Below are 23,918 nucleotides of genomic sequence, written 5' to 3'. Positions count from 1 at the left end.
TGTGAATTTCGTTTCTCGACATACCTATAAACAACCAAAAACGATCAGAAGCTAGATTAACGGGATTTTATTCAACGCCGTTCTTCTTGCCCACAGTTCCAACTCGTGAGTGCTCAATCGATCAGCTCTCACCATAATTACCCATCATTATACTATTCTTCGATTGGAGAAAACTTGAGAAAAATCAAGGTCAACCGATTCTTTGGTTTCTTCACGCTTGTGGTATTTAAGGAATTGATTTGAACCGTTGGTAAAACCTGGTTGTACAGATTGCTGCGGATGTAATGCCGCCTCGAGAGAAAGTTGCATTCTAAAGGGTAAAGAGCTATAATGGCTAGCCGCTTGAGCCAGGCTCGATCCCCTTCAAATCGGACTATGTACTAGCTTTTTAACTCTAATTATCGCGTTACGTAAATACAATTTTTTTTCGTATAATTAGCTGGAAGCTACGCATTTCTTGCTACTTATTGCGAACCATTACACGCTGCAGAAAGTTCTCCACACTTATTACCTTCAATGGTTTAACTACCAGTCGTTTTATCTCGAAACAAGAATAAAAACTTTTCTAATTTACTTATAATTCAGGTTGAAATATTTCAACCAGTAAGTCCCGGTCACTCATATTCAGACCAACTTAAACATGAGGAGCAAATTTTTATCAAAACGGTCAGATTGATGTTGCAAAAAGGTTCGAAGTTGCGAAGTGTTTGAAAAACGGGAATAACTAAACGTTGACTGCATATTTGTCAGCTGGTAATAGTTATTCGTGAACAAAAGACTTCTTTTTTGCACCTCTATAAATTGTACTCTCTGACAATCGTTTTACGCACGAACCACCGTATAACGAAACAAGCTAATCATACCAAGTCATTATCGCCACACGCCGAGGGCTCAAATTCTCTGATAATGAGGGAAAGAGTGAGTTGCGAGCTATTCACAGCAGCGGCGCTCTTTCTTTCACTTACACTAGCCGAACAGAGTTGGTCAGTCAGTCAGTCAGTCAGTCAGTCTTCAGTCGTCTTTGGTGTCAGACAGTGCGTGAACAGAAGTCTGGTAGTTGGGAGTATTCGTGGTGGACATGCTGATGGACGTGCGAACGTGATACCAAACCTCGGAGTAATAAAAACTTTGGAATCTTTTGAAACTGTAAACAAGTAATTCAAATTAGTAAAGGAAATACGTAGATAAGAAGTGTACCTGAGTATTCACGTGCACAAATACACGTTCATTTAGTGAAATTGTTGGACGAAAAATGTCAGGTACTCGCGATCAATCGGCTTAACAGATCACCTTTCAAATTAAACGAGTGTCGCATGATCATTTTAACAAGTTCAATGCAATTGCATTGATGACGTTTGAATCTGTTTTTTCATCTTATACAAGGAATGACCGGTGAGTCGAGTTTCAGCACCGGAGAATTAATATATATTATCATCAACAGCTGTGGCACGGGTGAAACTTGAAGTAAAACAAATCATAACTGTGTCAACCTTGGACTTGTTTGCTGTGAATTACTTGATTTTGAGCATCGCGAGTATATTCCTGCGAGGAGTGTGAATGTTGTGTTGTGTACTCAAAACGGGGTGGTGAACCAGTTGAATGTGTCTAATGGAGGTTTAGCTAAAAGCACTCCGGAAAATTAGACAAAAGTGTCGAAAAAATACTCCGAAATACTAGGAAAAACTACAAGAGGATGACTGCTTCGTACACAATCTGTAATCGCCTCACGGTAAGTCCTCGGCCTCATATACATCCTCATTCCCGCTTATGTACGCGTCGTATTCTCTGTTCACAACATGAACATCGCACATTTATAATCCACTCTTGTAAATAAGTATTTCGAGTCTTGACGTTTCCATTAGTCTTCCAATTGCGTCAATGTCACCAAGAATTTTTACCGGTCCTCTAAGAATCAGATACCTTTTTTTTCATGCTGAAAGCGTACAAAGCGAATGCAATATTCTCGCAATTTATGGTAATGGAAAAACTCATCGAGTAGTTCGCTTCAGGCTTACACAGATTATATAATTACAGATTTTTCATTCATGTAAAAATAGACTCATCGTTTAAACGCTGGTTAAATGTTAAATTTCCCAGCTTTATTGGACCAATTCGCCAATTTTCCTCCTACGCCAAAACTTCAAATACCGAAATTTTATTGTTATCCTTTAGTGCATATATAGTGTACTAGTGATAACTATAAGCGACTGTCGATAAGCAAATTTTAGCGGTTGAGTTTAATAATTTAGTTGCATATTGTGGAATTCTTAAATCAACTAACAAGTCGGGTCCTGGTGTGTGTGTGTGTGTGTGTGAGTATGTGATACTTGAAAAAGTTTCAATATTTTCGACACAGATCTTTTTTCGTTTCGCGATCGATGGCATCCCCGAGGGTGGTCTAGTGGCCGGAAGCCGCGCAGAGTCGGCTCAGGTATTCACTTCCGGTATGTCTAAAGCAAGTCCACCTAGCATCGAATCTAGCTATTCGGCGACCAAAAATCAATCTCACATTTGCTGAAGATCTCTTACAATCGCGGTCCATGAAATTTTCATGAATAATTGTTTCCAAAATTTCTTGTTAACACAGACGTGTAAACAACAAAATGGTGTGAAACTTTCCGAAGCCAAGAATCGTTTCAATTGAAAGATCAGTCATGACTTGCGCGTCAACATTTTGACTCATTGTATGCGGTTTAACGACGTAATATCCATTCATCTCAGGTCATGTACTATTCCTGGTAGAATTTACGAATCGGCAACATAAATTTACATGCTAAATACTTATGCGGTGAACGGAGATAAAGTTGCTTTGATCAGTCGAGAAAAAAGGGGATACACGTACGTTTTTTAAAGCGTTGACTAAATGACAAGATTATTTCTGAAGTACGACGAGATGTTTTATGCGAGCGGCGCAAGAATCGCGATATAATTGCATCGGATTATCAGTGTTACACAAACTCCAGGAAGCCCACGTAATTCCATTCTCATTCGTCGGTGCACCGACTCGCTAGCCACACCTCATTCCAAAGTGTGTAAAGATTGCACTTAGGCTGGGGTGGCCTTTCCCACCTTATTCAAACCTTGCTCGTACATGCACCAGGGACACAAACCTCGGTAATTACATGCATACCAACACAACGCACACACAGACGCAAGTTTTCTGCGAACTCCAGGAGTCGATGGCCCCAGCTGCAGTCGAGTCCCATCTTGGTCCTTCGGTCGCTGCAGCGGCGGCAACTCAAATGCTCACGTGTTTACTCCTGGCAAACATTCGGCCATCGGTGTTCACCTCAAGTACTGCAATTACTCGGCCCGTTTCTCGATCGCGTTCCACATCAGGAGCCGCAAATCTCACTGGTCATCGAATACTTCGGACTAATGGGGTTCACGCTTGATATTAATTCCGCGTAATGCTCGGTGAAATACGTTGCATGGGATGAGCCACGATTGCAGCCCGTTTTTTCGGAGGGTAGATTTTCATCGGGTACCGAATCGCGGTATTCAGATGCTATTATAAAAGTAGGCTAATCGCGAACCTTGTCACGTTTCAATCAGTCATAAATTTATAGATTGCGGGAAAAATGTTTATGGCGTTAGGAAATTTTTCGATTCATCTAAGGATCACTTTTGCTTAAGTTCTGGTGGATATGTTCTGTTCGCACCTTTCTCAGAGATGGCAATATAGCGTATTACTCTAAAAATGTGATCGAAGAAATTTCCTCTTCACAATTCCAACGTAGAAATAGGCGGGTGGACTTGGCCGTCTGCTGAAAATGAGCAAAACAGGCTATTTTTCAGCGAATGAGTGCTAGTTGGAAAATGGCGAACCATTTCTCCACTAGAGAAACAAAGGTTTCGCCATTTTTCAACGGGCTCTCATTAATTGAGAATTTGCTCCTTTAGAGCAGGCGGCCAGTAGCATAATTTTACATTTTTATTCGGAAAAAAACATTGTGTGCAACTCGTGGGCAATGACGATTCTGAGTTCGTATAATATCCGTTAGCTTCATACTCACTCAGAATCGTCACTTTTACCCACGCGTTGCACAATCTGTATAGTATTAAAATAAGCCAATCATTAAAACAAATTATCGTCGTTGCTGCCGTTCAGGGTCGTTACCTTCACCTCGAGTACTGCTCCGGATGTATTAGTTTCACTACCAAGTATTGAACTGATAACGCGCGTCTTGGAATTAGAAAGACATTAAATCTCCATCACCTCAGAATCTGAATAATTGATCGATTCGCGTTTCGCCAACTCATCAAATGCGCACAGTGTTCAATCATTCGCAACAATGTCTGCAACGTGATTTGATGTCGAGAATCCATCGGATGTACAGTCTGGTCACAAAACGCTGAAAGAAACAATCATTCGGTAATGGATCGCAAGAAAAGTCAACAGAGATAAATATTTTTGATTTAAATGTGGCCTTGAATGGCTTTAACAAACAAATTTCGGCTATTGAAAAATTTATAAGGAACACGTTATTTTTCGGGGTTTTAAGGCTAAAATGAAATTGCTAAATAACAAAAGGTTTATTTTAGTCGTCCATGACTCGACAAAAAGTGTAATAAGTATACTGTATAAATTTTTCAATTACGTATTGAGCATTGTATATTTTAACTAATTACATTTATTGAAATCGTACAACATTGATTCCGGTAACTGACGAAATCTATCTGTAACGATATGCGGAGAATTCATTATCGGAGACGCGTAATTCATCCTAATTAAAATTAAATTATAGAATAATTTAATATATTCTGCCATTGAGGCATTCAAACAAGCTGTTGCGATAATGCGATTTCTATAACGTTTTTGACGATTAGAGATTTTCAGTGATTTTAGTGGAATTAGTACGACTGATTCGAGTTACATTTATGCGAACCTCGTGTTTCTGTTTAATGTTATACTTTGATGTTCCTCGAAATCATTTATTGTTAGTGTTATATTGATATCATCTCGGTACAAGTTTCAACCCTACAGTAAAACCTCCGAATCACAACATTACCATCCCTCAAGAAAATTCGATTCTACGATTTCACGAAAATCTTTCCTTGCAGGACCTCTGAGGTTACCCAAAGATTGCGGTTAGTCAGTAAGGAAAATGTTTCGGCAAATTGGGAAACAAGAAGCTGTAACTGCTCAGACCGTCGATGAGATTCGATGTTTTCGCCAACTTTTCGATGTTGATTGCTTGAGGTTTTCCAAGAACGTTGAGGATAAGAGTATAAAGCGGTAAAATAAAAATCCTGGGCTTCTCGACAAACAAAGTTTCTACGCTGAAATATTCGCGGTAAAAAGTGATGTTCAACTTTTCCTTAAAACTCGGGAAATTTCGAATCCCACGGGTCCTTACGGCCACCCTGCAGCTTGTACGAAGATCTTAGACCTCACAGGTAGGTGAGCCTGACGTGAGGAGCGGTCACGGAACAGTAATATTTTCTCGTCCTTCTCATTCCTCGGGTTTAGTTAGGTACGGCACGTCCGCTTTGGTCGGTACTCGCCACAGGCGCTTACGACTGCAGGATTTATCGCTCACGCCTGCGGAGACGGCCTTTCGATACCTAAACAAGTGTGCGCAGATCCGCGTGTGCCAGGCACTGTTCGGCATGCGTGTGCTTATACCGTTCAGAAACGACCGAAATATTAATTACGTTAATAACAATGGCTGGCCAATCCCAAGGCGACGACGTGCGAAGCGAGTCGTACCCTCGATCCCAGGATCTGCTCGACGCCTCCCGCCTTTTCCTTCTCTTTTTCAATCCCTTGCCTGCTCACGTTTGCCAAGATCTATCGATCTGTCGTCTATTTTAGTAATCGAATCGTACATGCGGAGTGAACTGATCGGCAAACTATCTGCCGATTTTACTTTGTTGTCCCTATTCAAAATTACACGTATACCTACTCGGATCGACGATGCGGAAAACGCTGTTGACGCGTAAAAATTTAATGTCGAAATTTGTTTGCCCTTTTATACGTGTTACATTTTTTTGTTTCTTGTTTATACGATTAGAATATGCAGGCAATTTTAACCACACTGGGTAAGTAGCAGTTGCGTAGCTTCGCAGCTGAAAGATCTTATCACATGGGTATAATAAAATGAGGAAAATTTTTGAGCCGTGTGACCAATGCGTTGGTTGATTCTGTTTTTCTGTTGTTTTTTTCATCAGATAGCTATAATTGCCTTTGAATATTTTTCTTGGGCTTATATGTCAGTTTACCACAACGCAAAATATTATTGTCAATTATCATAAACTGCGCAGAGCTGACCAACGTTTTGCGAAACGTTTGCAAATTTACATCTCTTACGTAATTTCAAACTGATGCGATTGTTAGCAACTAACCATTCTTCCAATTTGATCGATTCAAAACTCGTTGTCACTCAGATCTGCGGAACTACAGTTCCGTAACTCACTGCACGGGGATTGAATGTATAATTCAAGATTGCATGGGTGTCGTCATTGTTGAAAAGAGAAAGAACAGTGTGTTACACGTTGTTTGTGCAACTAATCTTGCACAATTGTTCTTCCCCGTTCAATATTAGATCGTGGTCGGGTTCCTGTGGTTCGCACTTCTCGGAATAAGCTTGGCGACGCCACCGTCGAACGAGGATATCGTCGAGGACGAACGCGACTACTTCGAAGTTCTGGAGCGATCGTTGCTTTTCTACGAAGCTCAGCGGTCGGGACGCCTTCCAAAGAACAATCGAATACCCTGGAGAGGGGATTCCGGATTGGAAGATCGTGGTCAGAACGGCGAGGACCTCACCGGAGGCTATTATGACGGTAAATTGTTAAAACTGATAAACCAATGCTTTGTCACACAATACTTGTTACGAAAACCACTTGCGTGAAAACGCGGAAAGTAAGTTCTAATTTTTGATAATTAGGCCAACACATATGCGGATGAATGATTTGTCGTCACCACAAAATATGGCCTAAAGGATGTTTCTTCCATTTATTAAATCGTAATCGGAACAACGGTTTCTACCACGAAGTGAAAACACTTTTATTTGAATTATTTGAATAGAGTAAAATAAAAAAATTAAATTCCTTGTGTGTATAAAAGCAATATTTTTGCTCCATCGTTAATTGTTAGTACGCTGTAAGATCCGAAGCTCGGAAGGAGGGGCAGCGAAAAATGTTATAAATGGAGTAGCAAATACCGGGTACTTAAAATAAGTTCCTGAAATCGCATAGCAAATCTACCATACTCAGATGTCCGTTCAACAACTATTCATATAATTTACCCTGTCAAGATGTACGAAAAAAGTACGTTTGCGGAAACTTTTCTGTTCCGCATGCATCTACGATTCTTTCATTTAGTTGAGAGTAAATATAGTATAGTCATACCAGTTGGTCGATTCGTACCTTTGGTTTCACTCCGCCACCGACTGTGCGAGAAATTTTCAATAGAAATACGCATCCTTGCAGGCTTTCGGAATGACAAAGAAGCTCCCAGATCAGGCATTTCTCACAATTTCAAACAAAGCGGCTAACCGACGCCGCGTCTTGGTAACTGAAGTGATTTTTAACGAAGATACAACCTGCTTTTTCTATTTCTAAACAGCTGGAGACTTTGTTAAGTTTGGGTTCACAATGGCCTCTATGACGACCCTCCTGGCCTGGGGTGCGGTAAGCTGGCCCCAAGCCTACGAGGCCGCAGGTCAACTCGACGAACTACGCGAGGCGGTCAAGTGGGCGACGGATTACTTCATCAAATGTCACGTGAGCGAAGACGTACTTTATGGTCAAGTCGGGGACTTCGCCCTGGATCATAGATTCTGGGGAAGACCAGAGGAGTTGAACACCTCGAGGCCGGCTTTCAAGATCGATTCGGATCATCCAGGTATACAATGGCGCCGTGGAAGGCACGTTAAAACTTTGTACGGATTTGATTTTCGTCCTTCGAGATTTCGAATCTAGATAAGGATTTCTATAAGTTTTTATGGAACGTACAAACCGTTACGATAAAATTCAGAGCTTATAATTAGGGATACGACGTAAGCGATCCACACGGTGAGTTGCACGATATTATGAAAGGGAGCGGCCAAAGCGACTACTTATACAACCTCGTGAAATCCCCAGCCCGGTTACAGACCTGATGACTTAGAGCCAATGATGACTTAACAATGATTACTTAAATATATTCAAAAGGAGACCGAAAATTAGATAGTGGAACACGTCTATTGAAACCAGAGGTCTACACTAATTGAACGTTCGATTTTCTACCGCGAACCATTCGGCATTCATTTCATTTACACAAAAGCTAAAGAAAGCTGGGTGTATCGGAGGAATCAGTTTCTTTGTTACCAGTACGAGCATCCTTCCTTCTTTTTCTTTCGTTTTTTTTTTTTTTGACTGTTAATTTTAATCGATATTAGACTTTGCCATGCCCGTGACTAACGACCGTCACGCACTACATTCCAATTCCAATCGACAGGCTCGGATCTTGCCGGTGAAACGGCCGCCGCCTTGGCGGTTACCAGCATCCTCTTCCACGACTCGAACGCCTCGTACAGTGCCGAGTGTCTCCGACACGCCAAAGAACTTTACCATTTCGCCAATACTCGAAGAGGACTTTATCACGAGGTGATCAAAGGTGCAGCCCAATATTACGAGAGCATCGACTACGGCGACGAGCTGGCTTGGGCTGCGGCCTGGCTTTTCCGAGCCACCAATGAATCGAAATATCTGGAGGACGCCGAGCACCACTATCAGCACTTCCATCTGAAAGAACGACCAAATGAATTCTACTACAATAAGAAGGTGGCCGGTGTACAGGTGAGTTCCAGTTAAAGATTATCCTTTATTTTCACATCTCGATCGATTTTCGAACGGACGTCAAGATGCGCTGAATGATCGTTGTTAACGGAGACTAGTAAACGAATCAGAGCGTATCTTGAGAAATTCTGCGCCGTTTCAGCACGACGATTTGCCGATTTGCGATTTAAGGAAGTAAGGACGTTTCACTTCGTCGTGTGCGCATCATTAAACCAATTATTTATTCGACTGTTTCGCAGGTTATCATGGCTCAGCTTACCGAGCAGCAAGAATATCAAAATGCCGCCCGAGCCTTCTGCGATTTTTCGGTTCGAGATCAAAAGCGAACTGCAAAAGGCCTCCTCTACATAGATAAATTCGGCACTCTTTGCCACGCAGCTAACGTAGCATTCATCTGTCTTCAGGCCGCCGATTACCCGGCTATCGGCAACTCCGAGGAGTACAGAAATTTCGCACGTGATCAGATACACTATATCCTCGGCGGTACAGGTACGAGCCATTTGTTCATAATTATATTAGCTGGTTAAACTCAAGGGCGTGTGACAATGTCCTTAATCATAGCAACGATTACAGTCACGGTTGTTACTGCGTGAACGTCGATGCCCAGAACGCTTAAGGTTCCATAGCCCAATGCGTCCATTACCCGTCCAGCACAAAACAATCATACTTTCGCTCTAGAGTATTCTTTGCTGTACCAACTTAGCGCGAGCCTCGAGCTAAATTCTTGATGTCAAAATTCTTCTTTAACAGTATTCGAATTCAATTTCAGGGCGAAGTTATGTAGTCGGATGGGGATTGAATCCACCAAAACAGGCACATCACGCCGCAGCTTCTTGTCCCGATAGGCCAGCACCTTGCGGATGGGCAGAATTTAATCGGACAACACCGAACCCGCAGATTCTCCACGGAGCCTTGGTTTCAGGACCGGACGAAGCTGACAGGTTTCTCGATTTCAGAGAAGACTATATCTACACGGAAGTAACACTTGACTACAACGCCGGGTTCACTAGTGCTGTTGCCGGATTGGCGCAGCTACTGATCAATCCTCCTGAGTGATTTCACTAGCGGCGCATTTGGAAGCACGTCGTGTATTTACCAATCTACGAAGTTCGGCCTTAAATCCAAAATACTGCTTATTTATTATGCCAATATGTCAATGTTAAATCATGGACAATTATCAGTTGAGAATTAGTACAGAACTGCCGATTCAATTGATACTTGGACTTCCTTCAGTTAATATCTTATCAAACGCAACGAAATGATTCCAACATTCTCTTCCAGTCTTGGTATCATATAATTGTAAAATACGTTATTCTCAAAGCTGGGACTTACCGAAATTTTTGATGGTTGAAAATATATAAAAACTTTAAAAGCGATGAGCTACGGCGTTTTGGTACAAATCGTCAAGAAATAACTGAACCGATATTCAGTTTTTCTGATAAATTTCTTCATCCAGATCTTGGCCAACGCACAGAAAATCGAATGCTTTGTTAAAAGTTTACTTTTTAATAACCTGAAGTGGAGCACGTATCGTCGTTCGACATAAGCCATCATATTTTTAAATTTAAAAATCCGGTATTATATTTATTTTCCGTAACCATCAATTATTTTATTTTTAACACGTCAAAAAAATGCTCCATTTTTTTCCGTGTATAAGTGTAACACAGAAGTGTGTTCAATTTAATCAACCGGTTATTCACGGTTGGGATTTGTACAGTATTTGCAGGAGCAGAAACTTTTGCTTTTACCGTAATTAAACACTTTAAAACAACTGTAAATTAATCGAGTAAAGGTTAAGGTGCCGCAGGATCGATTCGACTGGCTGTGTTTTCGATATTCTATACGTAGATCTAGATATTACGTAATCTGTACGTCACGCGTGATAATTACACGTTTCTAGAGGCATGTACATCTTTTTTATAAATTCTTCAACGAATATCATCTACACTTGACACACGTATACCTAGATACAAGGTTTACAATATACGCTATATAGAATAAAATAATTCATGAATAAACTAACCGTCTAATGATTGGCTGTATCGAATACATCTACAACTTATTAACTTTGCACGTGAATCACCTGTTGCGTCAATGCGATACCGTTCTTCAAATTGTAAACTGAAAACACAACAGTCACAGACTGTGTCAACGACTGCTTGTCGACAATGAGTTTGTATAAACGCTGTCGTTTGAGGAATTGCATAGTTTACATCCAACTATCGATTTGCTGCCCGTCACAGTGACGGTGTGGAAATATGTCGTCTACCTGTTGACATTGCAAGCTTCCTGTGTGGCAGCTCTGATTTCACCCTGCGCACGTCTGCGGAGACCCGTGTTCTCTCTAACCGTTAGTTGAAAGCTGACGGTTCACCCCGCGAGTTCACGATGTACCGAGATGTCCTCGTACTCGGACTCTCGACATTTCTCTTCGCGTTTACCGCCGATATCGTTCGATCATCCAACAACGATCGACTCCAGGGAGGTAAGAGAGTCATAAATTGATTGGGTTATTGGCCTCGGTGAACGTTCAGTGGTTTTGCGATATCGCGATATCCATTGAAATTGCAAAGGCGCTTGTTTTATCCAAGTGCAAAATTTTTCACACGACAACTCGAACAAAGTGCAATTTTTTTGTAACAGGAGAGGGGAATTCTAACTTCTCAAAACCTTGTGCGTTCGTGCGATGCGACCAGGGTGAGAATTGCGTGAGTCGGAAATTTTGGTGCAAAAATCCACCGTGTCCCATTATGCACTACTGTTCTAAAACGCCGAGAGGTAATTTAAGAGGAAAGAAAGAAAAATTGAAAGAATGCACTGTTTACCAGAGTTATTCAGAGCTTCTTTTCAGAATCACTGAAAGGTCCGATTACTTGTGAATCCGTTCGCTGCAGCAAGGGTTACATTTGCCTCGTCAAAGTTCGCCGATGCCATTGGGATCGGAGTAATTATTTTCTGCTCGTCGTGGACTGATTAAATACACAACTAAATTAATACAAGCCAATTATGAATCTGTACAGGATGTACACAGCAAGCAGCACGCTGCGTTTCTGACCACGAATATTACAACGGTCCAACTTCCTGCGCCGATTTTCATTGCCCACCCGATCATCGGTGTATCTTGCGAGAATCCAAGTGCCCACATTCGCCTTGCAGGTTGCTCAGAAGTTGCGCTAAGAACAAAGGTACATAGTGCGTAACAACTTCGTGAAAAATCGTCTTTCATTCATTTTCAACGGACAGATGTTCAAGCCTGGCATGCTAGATGCAGAAATCTGGGATGTCCTTCGGAATACGAATGCTTCCTGCGAAGACCACCGGACAACTGCTCCTCCTCTGATCCCTGCAAGCATACGCCTGACTGCACAAGTACAAATGGTTAGTTTCGACTTTGAATTTGAATCTCTAGAAAATTACTTAACGCTCAATGAAATTGTGGACATTATTCCCTTCACGTTTTCTTGCCAGTGAATGAGGTCCCATCTAGCCCAGGCTGTCGAGGCTGGATTTGCCCCAGAAATCAGGAGTGCTCAGTTATCGTCCAGGACTCCTGCAAGCTTGAGCACGGTACCGAAAACTGCGAAGCAACCCGTGTCTGTCGGGAACCACATGCATCCTCCGAGACGATATCATCACCTTCTACGCGACTCGTTCCTCGAGCACCTACTGCTGTGAACAATGTCTGGCAGTTGAAAACCCCTGAGGTATGCCTCAAGGTTGATAAACTTGACAAGAGCAGTGAATCTATTCTAAAAATTTTAGCCGCCGACTCGTTCAACTGTGGATGAAGGACTGTCGTTGATCGTGAGGGATACAACTCTGCAAGATGAAGATGGAGACGAAAAAGTACAGATGACGCGGCAGAAGATCGGCGGAACAACCACGACTATGTACCCAACTATGGTGAACGGCTTTTTTACCTTCAAAATGCTCAGTTTTTAATCAAGACACAGTCAAAACATTCATCCAGAACACTATTTGCAAATGCGATTTGAATTTCAAGGTACCTCCGATGGAGACTGCAGCTTTTCCCAGTTATCCTACAACTGTGTCAAAGGTTGACTCTAGACTAGCTTCCATTCCGAGTCAGACGAAGTAAGATAAGTCCGCTTATTGATACTAATCATGGTACTTTGAATTCAGGGTTTATTTCAGTGAAAATGTTATTGTTTTTCCATCCGTGTTAGGTGTCACTGCAGCAAAAACACGTATTCGCTACCCAGTGGACCAATTTATCAAGTTCCGGTCTACGTTAAATCGCCTGTGATCAAAAATGATGCTGATGTAGAAAAAGTCGTGCATCCACAGCAACCGATCGCTCCTTCAATGACAGAGTGGCTTGACTATCTCCGTTTAAAAACGGGTTTAGACGCCATCAAAATATGGGCCAAACATGCTGAGGAAAACGTTAAATATGAGGTAAATACCGTGATATAGATTCGAAGCAGCATAAAGCTGCTCCGACAGCAATACTTATGCATAGAAATACTTAACGCAATATTACAGTACTTCAAGGAATGGCTGGAATCTGTGAAAAACAGTCTGGGAAGATTGAAATTTCAAATCTGGTTGAGAGAAGTTCGAAAATTAACCTCCGATAATCCAGCCTTTCAGAAATGGCTCCTAAAAAACGATGTGATTCCTGAATCCACCAAACCCTACAATGAGGACGATAGCTCTATCCGAAAACCTTTAGTGGAATTTCCAGTGAATACGGAAGAAGTACAGGTTAATATACCGGAAGCTTGCGAAACTATGGAAAGCCCTGCAAATAGTCATAGAGATTTTTTTTTTCTTCACATTGGTTTTTTGACAACGTCATTGTGCATTAATCGACTCTGGCGTTATATGAAGTGATGTATTTTTTCGGAATTTGTTTATGTCGATCACAGGTACCAGTTCTCGATAAAACTCAAACTTCACAACATTCGAAAGATACAGATAATGGAAATGATCCTGCGGATAAAAAATCTGAACCTAGAATTACTCAAAATATTCATGACGATCAAGAGATTGGGCAAATTCAAGATCAAAATCAGCTAACTCCAGTCAAGAAACAGTCCAGAAATTCATCTATTTCTCAAGTTGAAACTGAGAGCAACGATACAAGTCTGGTAATGCCAAGAACGGTTGTAGAAACGACAACGAGTAGGCCAATACCCAAACCACGTCCTAAGGTGGAAGAAATCGATTCCTTTGACTCAAAAATCCACACGCTTGTTGATAAATATTAAGGATATTTTAGACTGACTCGAATTTGTTGAAAACATCTGCTCTCAATTACGTAGCATGAATCAACTGGAATTTTGAAACTAACGCACTATAATTTTCAGAATAACTTCGATCCTAACGTGAGCACAAATGTCCCACAACTATTTTCCGTGGATCAACAGAAACCAAATCATTTCTCGAAAAAAAATACCGGCCACCCGAGAATCAATTACGGAGAAGGTCCTTGGACCGCGTACCATCAGGATTACTATAACCTAAGGCCAGATTCAGATATTCACTCGATAAAGTTAAAGAACGATTCCCTAACGGAGTCCAGGCCACCCAATTCCACGTACCGTCATCAACCACAGTCATATAAGACCGATAACAATAGATCGGATTCCGGTTATTCGACTGATTTGTCAGAACCGCAGCTGAATATCAAGAACGACTCAACTCAGGACAACTCAGTTGACTTTGCAGCACGAGACAAGAACTTCGGGACAGATCCCAGGGAGGATCATCCGATAAATCATTTTGTGCAGCTTAATAAGAGTAACGAGATCCTTCCAAGTAAAAATTACCGTCCAGGTGAAATGTTAATACAAGAAATTTACAGTGCCGAGAATGATTCGACGGTTGGTTCTGGATTGAACTCATCAGTGCTACTGGAAAATTCCACCAACAATATCAAAACAGGGGAAAACACGAAAGCACCGGGTGTGAAAATAAACGATGCTGTTCCCTTTGAGAATATACCTGGTAACCTATCGTTCGTAAAAAGCAATCAATCCAGCAATCACAGTGAACTTGATGTTGATTCGCCACGTAATGGGGCGAAAAATGTCGCACGAAATTTCACGGCACAAGAACCCTCCACGGCAATGGTACTCGAACATTTTCCCCCAGAGAATCAAACAGAATCACCGGAATTTCCGGCGCCACGCCAGGACTACAAAACGGTTCATCAGTCGGACCACAAGGTTCCAATAGCCCACACGTACTCTCAGAATTCGTCAGCGGACGTTGGGGTGCAAACGAAAGAGGAAAACCTCACGAAGACATTCGACTTGTTTGCCCCTGTAGCAGATCAACTCCATATAACGTCGCCGTGGGACGCGGTGCAAGTCCTCGGCCCTAAAAAAAGAACTTACTATGCTCTCATGAGGTTTCCGCTGGAACGAGTCAACGACCAGCTACAAATAGTCGGCTATCCTCTAATCGTGTCGACGACCTCATCTATCGATCAATCTGACATTTTTCACTACAATGCGGGGAACCTTAACTCACAGCCTCAGCCTATATACCTCACGCAAAATTCTGAACCCGATGTGCCTCCAATTCCTTGGAACCTAGTTTTGAAATATCATAATATACCCCATCGTTCACCTACAAGACAAAATTTAGATGAGGTGGAGGTTGGGAACCAGGAAGAACGGATTGATTTGAAAAATCAACCGGTCTCGTCCCAACAGGTACATAAGAAAAATGCACATACCGAGCTACACATTCCTCTAGTAAATTCTCCGCATCTCAATGCACCCATTGAGCTACAAGTACAAGATCTTGGAAGATGGCATCGGTTAGGTACTGTTCAGCCTACGCAGTATCTACGAAACAAGGTGAAGAATATTGAAGGAGAATACGGTGGTGGTCCCAGCATGCCTTACAATGTAGAAGCCACTCAATCCATGGTCGATATGCCGACTAGTGGACCACGGACCATGACAACTCCCAACCCAATGCCATCGATCTCCAATCCGAAACCCTCGGAGGTAGCAGAAATTGAGTATGATCAGTATGAGTGCGAAGAGCAAGGAATCACTCCATCTCCCACCTTGGAAACCAACCAGGTAATAGTTTGGCTCGTGATATATCGATGTGAAAGGTCAACATGTACATATAGTCTCATTATAGTTTCTCTTTTCTAGAAAGCTTTTGCAGCAGGAGATCCTTACAGTCCGAATTCGGCAAACTACGATGCCGCGAAGTATTACTACGAAAATGGTGATAAATATGGATATGACGACGGACCCTTAGGATATGACGACGGATACTCCGAGCAGCTAGAAATCAATGTAGCGGATTACGGTCCTGAGTATTACGATGGGGAAATCACACAGGGAATTATAATACACAGAACTGCCGATGAGGATAAATCGTTCCATAAGAACTGATGTCACTTTCGATGTTTCTCTTGAAATTGTTATGCAATTCAATAATAATATTATTGCTAATGTATGCTAAATATACGTCGTGAAAAAGGTGGTGCATCTGATCGAGGTAGCGATACGTAACTCTTTCAAATATGCACAAAAGTTCGCAACGAACGACTTTGAAGCAATGAAACCGAGGAAAATAGCTATAATAAACCATATGCGTGACAAACTTATTCCTAATGTATTTTGCGTCACAATTCATCGACGATGAGTTCTGATTTCTTGAAAACAGTTTGATCATTCAAAGTAATCGTAGTACCTATACCGCCGAGTCACGGCTGAAGCGTTCGTTTCTTTGACAAGTTTTTACACTGAGCAGCGGTAAATTTTAGTCAAAAAAAAAAGTAACCTTAAAGTTGGAGCAAAAGTCCCAACCAGAGCAAATTTATACGGATCAGTTGGCGATTAATACTGGCGAGAACGAAAATTTTTCCGTTGATTGAAGTCTCGTTCTTCTTGAGAGAACGGTCGATTGACTGATGAAGTTTGTGTAGAAACTCCGGCTTGTTTTACCTTTTCTTACGTATTACTCGTCCTGAGTGGCCGGCTTAAAAATCAGTATGCGAAACAGCGTATTACGAGTTTCAGGTAAAATCCCGCAATTATTTCAGTTATTGTCACTTGAATTTTACTAACTATTACAGTACACCATAATTGCAAGAAATGTTCCTTCAAGTCTGTAGCAATCAATTACTTTCCAGGAGATATTCAATGGCTGCTGCAAAATTTGCACATAACAATGGAAGAGCGAATTGCGGTGAAATTTGAAAGCCAGCTGTCTGCCATATGAATATTAATTTTACTGCTTACAGTGTTGAAGCACAAGTCAAAGAAATACGGAAGCATAACAAGTGGCCACGGTACACCCGTTATTGCCAGGAATGTGAAGAAATTCATACATACAGAGTTCTCGAGATATATCTGCATCAAACAAACATCAGCGAAGTTATGAGTGATCGAAAAAGAGATTTTGCCTGGCATCTTCGTACGTAGTATGCAAAATAATTTTTCCAGTAAAGGTTCACTCGTCTTTTCTGTGGAAAAAATAAAAATCGGACCGCATATCCGCGATATTTGTCGACCAATTTAGAAGCGATTCCGGATTCCTAAACGGTAGTTTTTACGATTACACAAAAATATAATTGAGCCATCCAACTGCGGTTAATTATTGACGCTAGTTTTACGCTGTATTTCTTGATTCTTGTGAAAATTGTATTATAGGTATGCAAACTGGTTTGTACATCCTGTGCCAATACGCTTGCACAGCAATACGAAATTCTTTCTATTGTATGCAAACGACAAAGCAGGAAAGTCCAATGCGCATATTATTCTTAAAGGTTGATAATGCAAACTGAGGATGTACATTCAGCGATTAGTGCTGGGCAATCCCGCTTATTCATCGATCATGTTGAACGGACCTCACGGAGCAGCAGAAGATAAGTATGGATGTCTTCACACAGAGATTCTTAAAGATAATTTTGTCCAGCAACGTGTATAACCAGGCACTCGTAAAATAACTATGACTCGAATTGCGTAATATGATCAGACTAACGAATGTTCACAATCGTATACAGTCAACGATGAAGAAAATCAATAATTGAATAAAGTAAGTTTCTGCATTGTTATATTCAATAGAAATATCTATTTGCACTTCGTCTTGTTCAGCACTGTTAAGCAACACTGAAACACGACGAATAGCGGTAAGCAACCTGGAACAATATTCGGCAGTGGTCAACCAGACATTTAACGTCGCCAAAAGTGAAGCGAAATTTAACCAAGGAAACTGTTTACTTTTTCTTACAGTGTGATCAGTGGCCCGTGGTCGGCGGTCACGCCATACTAACTTTCGACATAAGTAAGATGATAAGTGTTTCTTTAACGGTAGCAAAGCTTGCGCACGTCTTTCTTACACTGTGTTTCATACATCGACTTGGGGCTCTAATCGAACAATAATTTATAATATTCAGTTGAAGCGATCAATAATGACGAAAGGTGCATCAAAGTTTATAACAAGTACAATACGCGGATCGAAAGGTCATGTGCGCAGTCTATAACTAGTTTCCTTAGTCACTGTCACGTTCGGTTCTCCGTTGATCGTAACGTAAATGAAAAAAAGTATTCCAACACTTTGTCTATTCATTTCTCGATTTCCAATAATTCTGTACAAAATTTTTCTGAATTGCAAAAACGTGGCAATGTCCAATATCCAGGCAGGAAACTTGAATTACTTGATTCAATTTATGAAAGTTACACGTTCCTTGTAAAAATTTTCAACATACTAACTGCAGGAGTATGAGAAAAAATTCATATCCACCCAAAATCGCAAAATAATCACTTTCGTTTACACTGAGGTCGATAAGCCTACGCACGAGAATAAGTGCATAATAAGTTGAACTCGTGCAGTTTTGATCAACGGACAGTGATTTCTTTCGATTAGGAGAAGTTAAGGGTTCTATTATGTACGTATAGAAAGACAAGTAAAGTCCTTCGGAGAACGATGTCGCAGGGAAATCAGTCACACGTCTTTTAGTTATTTACTGTAACGCCACGTATAATTTTATGCTTATTATTCCACGCAGCTTATAGTTTCCGATAACATTTTTATCCCCCATTCAGAGATTCGAACTTCTCTTTACATCCTATTATATTCGGCATTTTTTCTCCTTTTTTTAAGATCCATCCCGAATGTTAGATAAAACTTTTTCAACGATGCCACGCTGAAGAAAAACAGTCGATATTACGATGTTTGATGTATGCTTAAAAACTATCAAAACGGTAATTCATAGGTATAAGTTTATTGTGACACTGTGTTTGTTTAAAATAAATTCTTCGACCATGACACATAAGTCGAAGTTAGTAACCCTCGAAAGTTTCAAGCGGTAGACTGTCATAGAACCTGTCGTTAAAATTCGTATCAAATATTATTACTGCACTCACACGAATCATATTCGTCCGTACAACAGTACCATAATATTATATTCACGAGTAAAATTTGACAGGCTTTTATAATTGAATACTATGATTGAATTTATATCAACAAAACATATTCGCGCAAAGTGTACTAAAAGCATTCTAAAAATGTGGGTGATGATAAAAGTTGACGACAACAACTTCACTCATTTTTGCAGGCTTATTGTGTAAGGCCGTCTGGGATGGGAAAGGTAGATCAATTTTTATTACTTCGGTGATTCAAGGTCAGTTTGTTATTAATCCGGGCAAAATTCCCGATTACGTTGCATGGCTCAAGTTTACAAAATAAATTATCAATACGTGCGGGCACTTGAATAGTTAGTTACGTAAAGCTATAGCTGATATCCGATAAAAAAAGCCCGTTTGAAAACCAGTTTGCCAGATTGCGATTATTCATTTTGTCTCTGGTTAATTGATCGGGCTTTAATTTATGCAGTAAAATGAAAAAGACGATCATGGATAATCGTCGACTCTCACGTACCGCTGCAGAAGCTGCGAAGAAATCTGGTGATCTTCTTCGATTCCAGGAAAGCCGTTATTTTGAAAGATCCTTAAAATGTATCTATAGTATCTGTGAAAGACCGTTACGTAATAAAAATCCAATCGAATGACACAGGAAACTCGAATTAATTTATTCCACTATCTAACTGCGGCTTGTGTCCAGATTCAAATCTATACGATCGTAGAAATCCGCTACACACGTCATGCATGTCAGAAATCTTGACAGGGGCACGTGAAGCATTAAAGTCGTGCCCACTTCTCTGGTAAATGAAAAGTGAGATTAAGAAAATGCTCGATCAAAGCTTCATTTGCAAGCACTGATCCACTGAAATCTCAGGATCAAGGTGAACTTATTGGCGGGTGGAAAAGCCTTGTGCTTGCTCTAAATGCTCCTCATTGTGAGCTGGTTCCGCAGGATAGAACGAGTACATCGCTGCTCATGTCTTTTCGCAAATTGAAAGAGTTATCGTAATAGTCATGTCTTGGTTCTCCGGTTGGTGACAACGAGGCCAAGGCACGTTCCGTGTGTACATTGCTATAATTACGATTTCGAATTGAACTGTTAGTAATTAGCATGCGGATATCGTGTCATATAAAACTTACTGTCAGGAGTTGAAGTCTTACAGTTGACATCGGTACATTATAGTCCCAACTAACACTGTAATTGAAAAAATCCTGTGGATATAACGCCAGGTAGTATGTAGGTATAATAGAACGTAGCCTACCATTATAATAGAAATATCCTGCCATTTAAGATTGCAAAAACGTTGAAGAGGAAGAGGCGTTACACGACTGGAAATACTCGACACTTCCACAAGATCTCCGGCAGATTGGAACGGCATCAGACGTTGGATTCTGAAAATTGGAAAATCCAACTCCTGTTCGCACCATTTGAATTTCTCAAAGCGCACCAACTCCAGCATCGATTACTGTCAGCCTGCAAAAAGATAGACGATACGGGCCGATTATATTTTCCACAGAGTTCTGAGGTCATGACCCCACTACATTTCTTTGTGATCCAGTTCCCTTGAGAATTTCCACCCCTGATATTAGGGGGTATGGATTGCCAGACTACCACGTATCCTCTGCAATCCCCAAGGCATGGATATAGATGTACAGATGTCTCTCCCGAGATTCCCACTCTTGGAATGATTACCAATGTGAATCGTACAAGCGCAGAAAGAACTCTTGAGAATTCTGGGTAACCCTGATAAATCCTAAATCTTATCTCCACTGTGAGTAACGACGAAGATGGTTAAAAAGAAGAAAAGCCCGTTCGCCAAAAGCTCAATATGGATTTGACGGTGAGTATAAGAGGCGAGTAAATAATCTTTTTATTTATAATACTTTGAGTGGATGTTAATGGGTATGGTCTTACTAAGTCAATGCAATCGATTAATACTCAGAAGAATTATCTACATGGTTAAAAGGTCACAGCCATTAGCTGGTACTGATGAAAAATCTTCGGATTAGCGGAATGATTTCTCCAATGTGCTTCTGTCGTTCAAGTCATCAGAAATCCCGCATCCGCAAACAGTCTGAATACCAAGCATAAGACGTAACAATGAAACGGACAATCGTGTGTTATAAGAAAGCAAATAATGATCACAAAGCGATCCACAGAATGACGAAATAGTGAGGGATTGATCCGTCCCCGGGTTCGACTTGTTTTCGGCCCAGCTGGAACAATAACTAGTATTCGAAACGCGTCCTGCAGCCCCGTGAATTCGTGGCGACGCAAACTTGAAATTCAGGATACGTAACGTGATCAGGTGAAATACCCGAATCTATGTGTTCATCGATTTCTTCGTAAATCAGCTAACTTGATCGGCGTGTCTTTTGAAAGTACCCGGATAAAATCGGGTGGAGGTCAAAATTCCAGGAAACTAGAAAGTCGACTGGTTGAAAGCCCGAAATTTTTTAGGTACGAATTTTCAAATTACGAATGATCAGTGTACCAAAAAAAAAAAAACAAAAAATTTTCACTGTCAAAAATCAAAGTTCAGAAAGCGCAAAATTTCAATCCGTAAAATGCAGAAGGACCAGAATCCCGAAAGGCCGAAATACCGAATCTCCTGTGAATTCGGAATCCATGAATTTTTTCAACCGTATGCTGGTTTTATCAAGATTATCTCATTGTATTCGACAATCGTCTGTGTCATCAAAGAAAAAAAGAACGGATAGGAATAGCCACCATATTTTTAATAACATTTAAACGGTACATCTTTTTCCTCGTACGTTCAAATTATTCAGGACATTATTAAATCGTGTTCGACATTCACGTAGGCGGCCTTCCGTTACTTCACAAGCGTAACGCCAACTATTAACTGCAACTGGTGACGTAGGAAATAATAAATTTGTTTCCGACGTTTTGCAACCGTTCGAGTCCTTAGTCAGTTGTTATTGATAAATTCGGATTAGTAAATTTTCGACAAAGGCACAAATCTGACATTCAAAAAGTCGACTTTTTGAATCCTCGGTATTTTTGCAATTCAATATTTTGCCCTTCGCAATTTTGCCCATTCTCAACGAAAAATATCGGTGTTAATTTATTTATACAATTTTGCGTTTACAATGTTTATTTTTCTACAAAACAACTTTTCGTATTTATGGTCTTTGTGTGTTTTCAACTGTCGGTAATTTGACTTAGGTGATTTCGTCACGCGAACAAATGCTTATGCTTATGTTGGGATACGAATGTTGGGGTATATTGGGAATCCCGGTGTTCGTGCTCACTTGAAATTTATGTCGGTCTGACTTTTGACTTTAATTATGCGAAGAGTAAACACTTTACCATCGACTATCGGGCCAGCTTGCATCTCGTAATCCAGAATGCGCATATCCCAAAGATTCATGCCGCATTCTATACCATTTAAAGCGTGAATGGATAAAAAAAAATCATGCGAAAGCGTAGCGCGAACATTTATCCACCGTAATGTGAACTATACGTGAATGGAAATTGTCTGTAAAGGCTCGTAAAAATTTAAAAAAGAACTCTCCGGAATAAGATACAAGAATAGCGCAAGTAATCTCTGAAACGACTTGCCTGCACATAACGTCAGGTAGATTACCGCACGGTTCTTTTTAAAAGAAAGTAAACTATTAGGTTGAATATGGCGGGTAATTACGAAGCTATGCAATGTGTAGTGATTCCCGAACGGTACTTTCAGCAATTAGGCGAAAAGCTTACATAGAACCGTCCGTCTATGGCCGAGTATAATTACACGCGTATTCAATCTTATCCTTTGATTATCAAACCTAGTACTGGTAGTCGCGGCAGCTGGTGTTGGAATAATCTTTCATAAAGATTTCCTTTCTGTAAAAGAAAAAGAATGCTCGCTTCTTAGTCTTACATTTAAATGAACAAAGAAATGTGGATAATCTAAGTAGTAATTATTCGTGCAGGATAATTATGCGACAAAGCAAAAAACTATAATTTTTATAAGAAAAAAAAAAAAAAAAAAAAAAAACATAGAGAAAAAACGAAAGAAATTACTAAGGTCAGTCTCGTTAAATACCTCCGGCACTTTCGTAACCGTGTATTTATACCTGTACACATACTTCAGAACACCGGGCAAACGCGGCGAACCATGATTCCGATAATGCTGGTATACATCCAAAAATTGATTGCTTTAACTGGCTATTCAATCGCTTACGGCTCACGCCCTGTCACGCCGATGCATTGGCTGTAATTATTTTTAATAAGGTCGGTAACTGGCCTTCGTCGTTTCCGTGCCAAAAAACATACAAAAAAAAAACAAATGCAAAAAGATTTAAAGTAAATACTGTGAATTAGAGCAAATACGCAATTATTTGCAGCATAAAAACGGAGCGAATGACCGTATTCTTTTTGTTTCTATTCGAGGGAAAATACAATGTACAAATCAATAAGTTGTCAATGTGTGAAAACATATTTCGACAATTTGTAACACTTATGCGCTGTAAGACAACCCCATTTCCTGGAAACCGGTTCATAAGGTGTGAATCGGAGTAAGACAAGACGTTAAGCCGTAACGCAACTATCATATTATAGCTGTGATTTTGCAGGTCAGTAAGTTGCGGTGAAGGTAGTGGTGATTTCTTAAAAATACAGAAACACCCCGGCGCTCATGACCGTGGAACCCGTTCACCGGCTAAGGTGTAAGCATCTGTGTCACTGTCGTCGAATAACGTGCATTATATGTATACCTGGTGTCGAGGCATGGCGGGTATTTCGAGATCGGTTGCAAG

At 40.7% G+C, this 23,918-nt stretch overlaps 2 protein-coding genes across 4 annotated transcripts; both read left to right on the top strand.

The window, feature by feature from the left end:
* Positions 1-959: 959 nt before the first annotated feature.
* On the top strand, positions 960-10,805 carry LOC124177705 (endoglucanase E-4-like). The gene is made up of 6 exons (XM_046560375.1): positions 960-1,729; positions 6,549-6,789; positions 7,574-7,852; positions 8,447-8,787; positions 9,027-9,276; positions 9,557-10,805. The coding sequence occupies exons 1-6, from the start codon at positions 1,694-1,696 to the stop codon at positions 9,841-9,843; spliced, it is 1,434 nt and encodes a 477-aa protein (XP_046416331.1). The 5' UTR covers positions 960-1,693; the 3' UTR covers positions 9,844-10,805.
* Positions 10,806-11,134: 329 nt separating this feature from the next.
* Positions 11,135-16,402, top strand: LOC124177704. 3 transcript variants are annotated; one of them, XM_046560373.1, is made up of 13 exons: positions 11,135-11,272; positions 11,431-11,565; positions 11,639-11,731; positions 11,808-11,972; positions 12,031-12,165; positions 12,256-12,491; positions 12,550-12,690; positions 12,791-12,882; positions 12,975-13,206; positions 13,294-13,515; positions 13,680-13,901; positions 14,121-15,851; positions 15,930-16,402. In XM_046560373.1, exons 1-13 carry the CDS (start codon positions 11,176-11,178, stop codon positions 16,173-16,175), a joined length of 3,747 nt encoding a protein of 1,248 aa, XP_046416329.1. In that variant the 5' UTR covers positions 11,135-11,175; the 3' UTR covers positions 16,176-16,402. The 3 variants fall into 3 exon arrangements, with proteins under 3 accessions (XP_046416329.1, XP_046416328.1, XP_046416330.1); XM_046560372.1 differs by having other exon boundaries at positions 13,680-13,964; XM_046560374.1 differs by lacking the exons at positions 11,431-11,565; positions 11,639-11,731 and having other exon boundaries at positions 11,136-11,272; positions 13,680-13,964.
* Positions 16,403-23,918: the final 7,516 nt, after the last annotated feature.

The sequence above is a fragment of the Neodiprion fabricii genome, chromosome 3 (genome assembly GCF_021155785.1).
Source record: "Neodiprion fabricii isolate iyNeoFabr1 chromosome 3, iyNeoFabr1.1, whole genome shotgun sequence".
Taxonomy (NCBI): Eukaryota; Metazoa; Arthropoda; class Insecta; order Hymenoptera; family Diprionidae; genus Neodiprion; species Neodiprion fabricii.
This window is presented reverse-complemented; position numbering and strand designations above follow the sequence as displayed.